This window comes from Maniola jurtina, chromosome 21 (assembly GCF_905333055.1).
Source record: "Maniola jurtina chromosome 21, ilManJurt1.1, whole genome shotgun sequence".
Classification (NCBI taxonomy): domain Eukaryota; kingdom Metazoa; phylum Arthropoda; class Insecta; order Lepidoptera; family Nymphalidae; genus Maniola; species Maniola jurtina.
Window position 1 is genome coordinate 7,074,138 of NC_060049.1, and position 11,401 is coordinate 7,085,538.

Sequence of the window (11,401 nt, forward strand, 5' to 3'; positions counted from 1 at the left end):
CATACAAATCGGTTAAGCGAATGAGTCTTTAGAAATCCCGTGGGAACGCTTTGATTTTCCGGGATAAAAAGTAGCCTATGTCCGTCCCCGAGATATAAGTTGACCCTATACCAAATTTCGTCAGAATCGGATAAACTGTAGGGCCGTGAAAAGGTAGCGGACAGCCAGACACACTTTCGCATTTATAATATTAGTATGGATTTTTGAGAAAGGATTCGACTTATTTGCTCTATGTGTCAACTGTCATGTCAATACGATTTTAGTCCTTAATCAAAAGATAAACGGTACTTTTGATATGCCAGATGAAAATTTGTGTTGCTAAAAATTTATGAATACTTTAATGCTAGTTTAAACGCTGAAGTAGTAGTCCGTTTAACCTACAGGCAATGACGCAAATTTTAAAGATTCATTCATTTCGAGTATGGCAGCAAAAATTCTCCCACTATACTACTGTGCCCACTGTGTGGCTCATACTACTACTACTACTACTACTACTACTACTATGTGTATACTACTACTACTAGTACTATGTGGGCTCATAGCCGCTGTATTCAACTTTTTTCCTGTCTTACTTAAAGACAAAATATTCAGCCGACTAATATATGTTGGATTATACATCACAGACATATATTTGGATTATACAGTCGGTTTGATTTTCTAAATTGCTTTTTATTTGTAGTGTCAGGATTGGGGTATGCAAGAGCGGGCGATGGTTGGCTCAAGTGAGAGCACAGGAACGGATACAGGCACCTTTAGCTCCAGCAGTCCGCCCGAGAGTGTGCCTGATACCGTTGATCCACGTAAGTCAATGACTATACTATCTCTACATTTTTTAAAAGTCATGCTAACCATGACTAATACTCCCCTTTCCCCCCCAATTAAGCGTAAAGCTTGTGCTAGGAGTAGGTACGACAATAGTACAACGGGTTTGAACCGGCCGGTCTTTCGGAATCCAGTTCGCTCCTTTACCGATGAGCTATTGAGGCTCAACCTAGTATAAAACAAAGTCGTTTCCCGCCGTCTGCCGCTCTGTGTGCTTAGAAGTTTTATACGTATACTTCAATATTGTTTGGTGTTAGTTTGTTGATCATTGTTCAAGACGTCGCTTGGAAGAAATCTAGCCGACTGAGAGCTTTCAAATGTGACCTAAGTGTCGTAGTTTTAAGTCTGCACTTTAGATACCTATGTAACGGATCATTCGAATGAATGCATATACTTTTATTGTACACCATAAAATTATTACAGAAAACACGTATCTACAAAGCAAACCATAAATATAAAAAAGTGGCAACCTTATCGTACTACTTTTTTCCCCGACTACAGCAAAGCCGAAAGGAAGGGTTATGATTAGAAGAAAAAATTGTTAAAAAATATATTTTATTCAACAGGCGCTCAAGTAGCATCAACACCACTCATGCTCCTCAAGAGGGGCGTAAAGCAAGAATTCTTAGATATCAACAGCACCATATCCCCAATTTACGATAATAACATGGTAGACGACAAATCGTATACCGTCAATAAAGTTCCGAACTCTATTGATATGGGGAAGACATACTTTAACGTAAACGACAAATCGTATACCGTCGCTAGGGCTCCAAACTCAAACGATAACATGGGGAAGCCATATTTGAACACGGCAGTCATTAACAGTGCCACCATGGTCAAAAAGACATCCGCTAAAAGGGATATAATGGCTGCAAAGAATTATCCCGAGAAGAAAATATCGGCTCCCTCACAAATGGTAAAGCCAGCTGCCGTGAATAGAGTTTCGCCTACGGAGAATGGTAAGATGTTTTTTTTTTTAATTTATATACTAGCTATAGCTTTAGTGCAATTGTAGAGGCATGCAGCCTCTTTTAAGACCGGCAGCTGCGAAGAAAGCAACACACTTTGCAGCTGTCACTTAGAGAACACAATTTGAATTCGGAACAATTCAAAATATCTTGCTGGCCTGGACGAACCCCGGGCAGCGCATTCAACGAATTCACCTTAGAAACATCAAGACCGCAACACCTCGGTCTAGCATCAAGCTCCGGCCCTCGTTTTATACCACAGTTTTATTATAACTACAGCCATATTGTAAATATTTGTTCATATAATACAAAGTGTAAATATGTAAGCAGCATTTCATTTATCAGTAACATTCGCTGCTACATATTCTGGTGACCCCGACGTGATCTGAACACGCAACCTTCTGATCAGACCTGCTGGCAAGTGATGATGCAGCCTAAGATGGAGCGCACTTGCTTACAACAATACCTATTCACTCTTGACTTAAAGGTACCCATATTAAAAGTGGAGGGGAAAACGAATGCCAGAAGTGTGTTCCATATCCTAGCGGTTTAAATTAGAAACGAGGAAGCCAGGGACGGAGGGAGGAAGATGTACCTGTCCATGGGATTTCTAAGCCTACAAGTCTTTTCTACGTAATCAAATGAATTCAACTTTATTATATACTAACTGATGCCCGTGTCTTTATCTATATCGATTTAGGTATATTTTATAAAATCCTGTGGGAACTCTTTGATTTTCTGGGATAAAAAATAGCCTATATCCATCTCCAAGATGCAGGCTATCTCTGTACTAAATAGTTGATTCTTGAGATTTCATTGGCGTGGATTGAAGTTTTTAAACGTCCCGTGGGAACTCTTTGTTTTTCCAGGGCAAAACGTAGCCCATGACTTGCTCCGAAACGCAAACTATCTCTGTACCCTCCAAAATCGGTGGTTTGTGAAAATATTTATTTTAATTTTATTTAAACACTTTATTTCCTAAAACTATGACAAAGAATAAAATACAGGAAATATTTGCAAACAGAGGGTGACCTTTATCACTATAGTGATCTCTTCCAGGCAATATATTGTTATAATCAAAGATAAATGTAATTATTCCAGGGCTGTACAGTGTTATGCCACCGCCCGCAACTATCCCAAGGAAGACATGTTTACCGACATCAAAACTCCGACAGTATAGCTCACACAAGGAACTTAATAGGATACCTGGTGAGTACACACAATTCTTCACATTATGTACATCCTTGCTTTATTATTGAAGATGCCTATTCACACTTGGCTTGAAGACTTAAGTTACCTTAGTTATAGATGGCCAGGTTCTACACCTTCTTTTTCTTCTATCTGGGCTGGTTTCCGCACTTAAATGTTTCCGTCTGTTGTGCGTGTGTTGCCTCTCCCCGGCGAAGTCTTCACTCTAGCCATCCAAGCTCGCTCCAGAAGCTGAGTAGACCGCCCAGGTTGCCGAGGGCTTCATGAAGTGAGGTTGGGGATCCCCTAATGGCGTTCTCGTTGTTCTGCCACGCCCGTGCGTGCACTCAAGGAGCTCGTGCGTCGGTGTTTCATCAACCTCCATGCAGGCCCTGCACAGAGGACTGTCTGTGACACCTATAACGAAAAGGCTTTTGTGGAACCTTAGCGGTTCGTATAAGGAACGCTGAACAAGATATTTTTATGTTGGTTGATTGGATGGCATTAACGAAAAATGTCAGAACTCGTGAGCCATTTCGCTGGTCTGCGTTTGAACGGTAAAGGAAGTACAAGTTTGTGAAGTTCCTGAGCACACGCTCATGTATTATGCGTAGAAGACCGATAAGTTCCTATGTTCTATATAACAAGATAATGTGAAATAAACATTTTATTAAAAAAAAGGTAACTTTATGTAATGGCCCTGGACCGTGAACTGAGCAATTTCGCCTTTGCTAATTTGTCGACAAAAATTATCGCTTTTCATACGAAAGTTACAGTAGGTAGATGCAATAGGTAGATGTGTGTTTTTTCAAGATCAATAAGTAATGATACCATTTCGTAGGCAACCCACCATCAAGTGCGGCGCGAGTGTTAGCGGGGCGGACGATGGTACGGCGAGGGGTGTACGCGTCCAACCCCGCCCTCAGTCCAACTGCGCCTGTACCGCCCACACTCTCGGCGCTCGCCGTGCCACAACGACGGGAGTCCTACACTATCGCAACACATCAGGTGCGTGCCTCCACCCGCGGCGTGAATGTTAGCGGGGCGGACGTTGGTACGGCAAATAGTGTACGCGTCTAAGAGTCTTTTCTGGAGCGCTGTTAACTCAAACATATAGTCAAGTATGAGAATGTTTATGCTGAAGCGTTTGCTTGTTATATGGAGTAGAACAACGCGCGACGCAACGTACCAGAAAAGAGCCCTAACTGTTCCTTTGTTATACCATATTCCATCTGAGATCTCTCACATCATTCCCTCGTTATGTTACATAAAAATTCACGTGGCGTTGGCTCAATTTGTCACACTTTTTAATCATCGACCCTTAACACTTTTTCTTCATTTTGACATGCATACGTAGTTTTTTTTGATAATATTTCTTAACTTTTATCCATACTAATATTATAAATGCGAAAAACATAGATGCTTTTATCTATCATGGGATTTTTAAACACCTAAATCCACGTAGACGAAGTCGCGGAAATCATCTAGTTTTACTATAAAAGCGTTATCCTTCCAGAGAGAAATGGAAGCAGAAAGACAAGAGAGGCCAACGTTAATGAATCCCCCAGCACTCGTCCGACAAGGAACTGAGACTTTGCGTCGAGAGCGACCGCAAAGTCAACTTGTGGCGCCGAAAGATGTAAGCTATTTTACTCTTAACTTGTTATCATGGTAAATATCTAACCTAAGGGGTTTGATATTTACCATGATAAGCTTTAGCTAAGCTAAGTTATAAGCAACAATATGAATGACCAAACAAGTGATCATAAGATTTTGAGCCTTAATAGCTCAAATGTTGAGAAGCGCAGTGAAATGTTAGCGATTCAAACTCCATCCGTTGCGCTATTGTGCTTCTAGCACAAGCTTTACGCTTAGTTGGAGGGGAAAGAGAAATATTAGTCATGATTAGCTTAGATGATTTAAAAAATTAGGCTAAAATGGTATTCTAAAGCTAACAAGCGCCTTTTAAAATCTTCCTTACTTCACTTACACGTTCCTTAGGATACGAATACTTAGGATTATTACAAGTTTGTGAGTGAAATTAGCAGGTTTCAAACCGTTATATCGCTGACATAAATCCGTCTCGTTTTAACTGGAACTTAAATCTGAGCAAAGTCAAAGAACGCTCAATAGATTTCAGCCTAACTTGGAACGCACTTGCCTAGAAGATATCTTTGCACTCTTGCCTTGAAGGTACTCAACTTATAATAACGGAAAACCTGAAAGTGTAAAACGGAAAAGCTGAAAGTGTAATCCACATCTCAACAGTTTGTATCAGAAGTTTAGAGCAAATATTATATGATATCAAAAATAGGGTATAAAATATAGTTGTGGATCATTTTAGTTTACTTTGGGGTAAAATAAAACAATCATGGTGGTGGTTTTCTAAATTAAGGTCCAGTTGCATTAGTACGACAGGTAGTTAAAGTTACGTTTCGATTAGCGCTAATCTTTGACCGTCAGTAAAATCAGTATGGGTCGCACTACCTTTATCATGACAACCCACTTTACGTTTTATTGGTGCAACTGAACCTTCGTGATGTGTTTAAGTGATTTTAATATTTTGTGACTAACCCTTCATTGTCATTGTGTTAATTATTGTGTTATTAATCCTACATGTTTGTGTATGTTCAACGTTACGGCTCATAGCATAATCCAACAAAAAAAAATTGCTTGCGTGTACCCGTTGTGTACGTACACGCAAAAGTGAAACTTCTTTAGATCCTATTACACTGAATCGGGTTGGGTCAAATTAGGTTGGGTTAAGTGGGATTGGTTTTGGTTGTGTCAGTTACAAACATACCGAATTCTTGATGCCACTTCCAGGCAACTTTTGATTCACCTATTTTTTCCCATGCCTTAAGAATTAATTTCACTTCAAAATACTTGCATAGAAAGTAAATAAATCTCTAAATTAAATTGACAGGTCCATCAGCAATGCTCTCCATTTTCGCGCAGTAGGTACATTGTGAAAGGGAGAGCACTATATTTAGGGCCCTTTTCACAACTACCAGATAAAAGTGACAAGTACTTTCCCTAAACAAATAAAGACGTTATGACAGTTTTAGTATTAGGAATTAGTCAAAATGACTTTATCCATCAGATAAAGTTTATCTGGCGGTTGTGAAACAGGCCCTAAGACTGAGATCTATGGCTTTAGTACACTTAAGACTTAAGTTTCAGTTAAAACGAGACAGATTTATGCCAGCTGTATACGCTGTCTCTTTTTAACAGTGTCTTAAGTCTGAGCAAAGTCTAAGTGCGCTCTATAGATCTCTCAGTTAGACTTGTGAGCTTAGAGATTTTATAGAAGCGAACCTTCGATTAAGGTTGTTGGTATTGTTATGCTATGGGCCGTATGCCGTATGGCCTGGTGATACGGTTCAATTTTGTGAAGCTTCGGCTGAGCGCAGTGGGGCCGAGTGGCGTGCCGGTGTCGCTGCGGAACCACTACGCACCTGTAAGTTCACTCACACACTACCATACTATTATTATTTTCATTAAAACAACATATATATTATATACATATTAATTGAATAAATCTATGTACATTGTACATATATAATATTGTATACTTTAAAGGATCATCTAAAGATAAATCATGTGCATGATAAATAGTCAATTCGATATGATACGATTTTATCGACTGCGAATCAAGAAAACAGGTTATTTTCTAGGTTTTAAGCAATTGTGGATATTTTTGTCCTCGCATGTTTAATCAGGATGTCCGCTATGTAAAACTTCTTTTCAATGTTTTCGAATATGTTCAATATGGTGGTGGCTTAATATGAAAAAACCGGCCAAGTGCGACTTAGACACGCGCACCGAGGGTTCCGTAATCTGGAAATTTTTTCCAACTTTTTGCACGATAAATCAAAAACTATTGTGCTTAAAAATAAATAAAACTCTGTTTTCGAATGTACAGGTAAAGCCCTTTCATTTGATACCCCACTTGGCATAGTCTTACTTTGAAAATTGAAAATATTAATTATTTATTTGTTCATGAACACATTTTAATATTATTTTTTTGTGATGTAACCACAAATTTACAGTTTTCAGATTTTTTCCTTTACTTGTGCTATAAAACCTACCTACGTACCATGATGACAGACACGACAGACAGACAACTAAGCGATCCTGTAAGGGTTCCTTTTTTTCTTTTGAGGTACGGAACCTTAAAAAAAACTTTGCAATGTTACAGCCTCCTACAACTCGGCCTTACTCAATAGCGGGTACGTCTCAGCTGCGAGTGTCCAGGCCCGCTTCTGTGCCACTTCAGAAAACTGCGACAGGTATCATTTTTTATTCGGCTTTTCCTGTAAAATGTTAGATGCATAGTGCTATGCATCTTACTGTGGATCTTGTTGAAGTTTATAGCGTAGCAATAAAGGCCTAAACTACTGGCTGATGCCCAAGACTTCATCTGTGTGGATTTAGTTTTTTATAAATCCCATTGGAACTATTTGTTTTACTGGGATAAAAAGTTGCTTATGCCAATTTCCGGGATGCAAGCTACTTCAGAACTAGTTTCATATAAATCGGTCAAACGGATGGGCCTTTGAGAATCCCGTGGGAACTCTTTGATTTTCCGGGATGAAAAGTAGCCTATGTCCGTCCCCGGGATGAAAGCTAACTCAACCAAATTTCACCAAAATCGGTTCAACTGTTGGGCCGTGAATAACTAGCAGACAGACAGACAGACACACTTGCATTTATAATATTAGTATGGATATTGATTTCTCTCTGTAGATAGAGTATACTCTGTCTATAATGATACTATATATTCTCAGTGACGATGCCACAAGTAGAACAGCCGCGACCGTCGACAGGCGTCGATCGCATGTCTGCGCTGCCCCGGCCTTCCCGATTGCCTGCGCCAAGGAGAGGTCTAAGGTACTTACTTATATTAAACCTACTTAAAGTGAAGCCACACGATGCATTGCCTATAAGCGTCGGTCAGAATAAGCAAGTATTATTTAAACATTTGCATTGAATTATTGGAATGTCCTCCCAAAACCTACGCGAAGCACACAGGTTCAACGTGTAGAGGTTATCCGAGGATATTAATCTAAAAAAACTAGTGATCATGACACGATCCAATACCAATTACCATTTGCATTATCTTGTAGAGTGAACTATTTACCGAACGTTTGTTGACCTCTAGCGTCAATCAGACGTTTTATTTGCAATATATTGTGAACTTTTAAAAAATTCAGGATTCTTACAATTGTTTTCGTAGTTTTTTTTATGGTATCGTATTAGTAATCTTCAGTACTGTCTGTCCTGTCTTCGTTTTTGCGTTCTGTTTAGACCCTGTATATTATATATTTGATTCGATATCGTTATTATTTATTTGTTGGACACTTCTATCACAAAATATCACGATTTTTTTTTTGTTTCAGACCCCCATCAGTATACTCAGTTGCTCCGACGGGCGACACGGACCAATACTGACATACAATCTGTTGTGCCAAACTCCTGGGCCTCTAGCCCTTGTATTATTAATGTAATAAACTAATAAATAAACTAAATTTAGCGTTTAACATACTAAAGTTCTAGTTTGCTAGGATAACGGTACCGTCACATAGTCTTTTTACACAGAGACACATAAAGGGTGACGTCATATAGAGAAAACTTTTACGTCACTTAAGGCCTCATTTAGACGAGAGCTTTTTTAATGGAAGTCCAAGTGGTACAAATGTATTCCCCAAGTATATTGTTCACACGTCAAAGCTTTTTACGTGTGGGAAATGCATTTCATTTTATTGGGACGCTTTTATAATGGACGTCAAACAAGCTCTCGCGTAAATGAGGCCTAAGGATGTCTACATTGTGCTAAAATGCCACTGTATTTTATATCCCTGATGAACGCCTATATAAATAAAATTATAATTAAATAAAGAAATTTGATTTGATTTGATTTGAAGGCACCGTTGTCCTAGCAAACCAGGGTTTAAAATTGCTTTTGCACTGGTTCGATCTGAATCATAGAAAAAATATTCCGAAATACTCGTAGCACTAAATTAGGTTATTTGGATAGTATAAGATGCACCGATGATATAAAGAGGCTGGCGGGAAGTGGCTGGATGAGGAAGGCTGAGCACCGTGGTGGCGCTCTTTAAGAAAGGCCTACGTCCAACAGTGGACGTCCAAAGCCTGATGATGATGATAAGATGCCATCTCTAATGAGTTACTGACATCTGGAATCAATTCTATTTGATCAGATTTTTTTATCTGATTCAAATCGAATCAGTACCGAAGCGTACACACTGTAAGATCACACTTAGTGCCACTGTTTTCTCGATATTAACTGGATAAAATCTGTGACAAAATCATTTTGATGGTCATCTGTGACAGTTTTCGATATAAGGTGGTTATATTAGGCTTGAAGGAAGATGATATCAAAAACTACCTAGTGTGATCTTAAGCTAAACTAATATACTCCGAGAGCCTGTGGGAATTTTAGTTAGGTGCTTGATAAAAGGTAAAAGTTTTTAAGATTATTCTTCTATTTTACCTTATCGTTTGATAAGGTAGCGGGAATGCATAGAATTCGATTGTGCTCGTTAAACGATGTCACCCACAGTGGTAGCTTTGATGCTCTGTAGGGATACGCTAAGCTGTCGGTTCCGGTTATTTAGACTTTTTTTTTTTCTTCATATCTCTTCCATCTGCAATCAGTCGGTGGACTATGAACAGATTTGAGGATTTAGACATCTGATGAAAATAATTATACCTATATTTTTCTTAATCTGATTTCTTGCTTATCTAATTGTGAAGGTCTGATGAATCGCACCACCTGAAAACTGTTATACTTTCAGTAACAGTTTGAAATAGTAAAAAAATAAAAATTAGTTATATTTGTAGCACAGCGTAAAACATACAGTGAGAGGATGCTCTTGATGTTTGCGGGCTAAACTGGCTTTATGGTTGGGATATGTACCTATCACCTACATAAGTGTGTACTACCGTCTTGTACCGATTGGTGTAATCCCTCCCCTGCTTCGCCCTTGTGATTTCTCTGTCTAGACGTCTCAATTGACTGACTGTATGAAGTATCTGCTTAGGCTGTGGTTATAATGAGTACTGAGTACCTATATCGAAATAAACCTGCCAACTGTTCAAACTTTCAGCTTTTACCAAGCACCTATTCCAATTTTCTCACCAACTCCTGGACTAATACGAAATAAATACGACTGATTAACGAAATTCGATGTCTATTGTCGAACTTTCAATCGCTTTCGTATAAAACTTTTTTTATGTAAATGTAGATAAATAATACAGTTTAAAATAAATTAATTTAAAAATAAATATTCCCAGTGTTGTTGCTTATAGATTCTACCGTTTGAGATTAAAATAATTAAAATTAATCTGTAGCAACAGTATTGATGATATTTTTTTTATTTGTTAGTCACCAATCGATTGTTGGTAATTTTAAGGAATTTATATTACATATATAATTTCAATAAAAACATTTTTGAATACGGGGTTACAAACAAAAAAACCGTTTAAAAATAATATACCCATATAAATCTGTCAGAAATGTTTTTATTAGGGCTCGGAGTACTTGCAACTTTAGTCAAATCTAAAGAAATAGTTCTCCAATGTTGCGACTTGATGTATAAAGACTTCTTATGAGAGACGAAAGTCGCAAGTGTGCACCACCCGCTATTGTAAAAAAAATAAGAAAACGATCGATTATATAATATAAATTTTTTTATATAATTTACCCCCTAACTCTAGCATAATTTTTGTACGAAATTTTTTAAACTGGCAAAGTGTCAACGTTTTTACCTTAACCTCTAAAAATACCTTTTTAACCATTTCCTTAAGTATGAAATATACTAATTGTATTATTTGGAAGACAATATTGTAGTTTGGCTTCAGAGCAATAAAAAATATATAATTATAGTTCCTGACATTAAATATTTATTAAGACGGAAATACACTTATAACACGCGAACTGCGACTTAAGGTGCAAACACATTACTGTGTGATGCGTGACGCGACAGAAGGTGATTGGAGTCATTATATATGAAAAAGTGAGTTAGTATATTGTGAAGCCTAGATACTGCAGTTTCGAACAATTTGTCATGAGTTGCATCATTCGCATGTTATAAGTATGTTACCACGTTTACTTATTTTCGAAATTAATGCACACACATTTTGTCATGACTTTTTATTGACATACTTTTGATATTTTTTTTTATATTGCACTAATTATAAAATTTTAATATAATATTTCGACATTCAAAATTTTTGTGTCTAAAAATTTTGTTATTGTCTTTCACTTGAGGATAGGAAATTCACTTTTCAGATAGTGAAAAGTCCCCGATTTCACCCTCAATATTTTTTATGACGCTCTCTTTATAAACGTTAAATAAATATTTAGCTCAAAATTCCAAATTTTCCACCTAAAT

General features: G+C 37.8%; 1 protein-coding gene across 3 annotated transcripts in view; it reads left to right on the forward strand.

The window, feature by feature from the left end:
• LOC123876084 overlaps positions 1 to 8,521 on the forward strand; it is a 29,582-nt gene extending 21,061 nt beyond the window's left edge. The window contains exons 7-15 of one of the 3 annotated variants that reach the window (XM_045922220.1): positions 680 to 800; positions 1,389 to 1,784; positions 2,895 to 3,002; positions 3,823 to 3,989; positions 4,498 to 4,620; positions 6,379 to 6,441; positions 7,183 to 7,273; positions 7,772 to 7,874; positions 8,384 to 8,521. In XM_045922220.1, the coding sequence (XP_045778176.1) occupies positions 680 to 800; positions 1,389 to 1,784; positions 2,895 to 3,002; positions 3,823 to 3,989; positions 4,498 to 4,620; positions 6,379 to 6,441; positions 7,183 to 7,273; positions 7,772 to 7,874; positions 8,384 to 8,435 (1,224 nt within the window). In that variant the 3' untranslated portion in view covers positions 8,436 to 8,521. The remainder of the gene's footprint in view (positions 1 to 679; positions 801 to 1,388; positions 1,785 to 2,894; positions 3,003 to 3,822; positions 3,990 to 4,497; positions 4,621 to 6,378; positions 6,442 to 7,182; positions 7,274 to 7,771; positions 7,875 to 8,383) is intronic. The other 2 variants (XM_045922221.1, XM_045922222.1) reach the window with 2 other exon arrangements.
• The last annotated feature ends 2,880 nt before the right edge of the window (positions 8,522 to 11,401 follow it).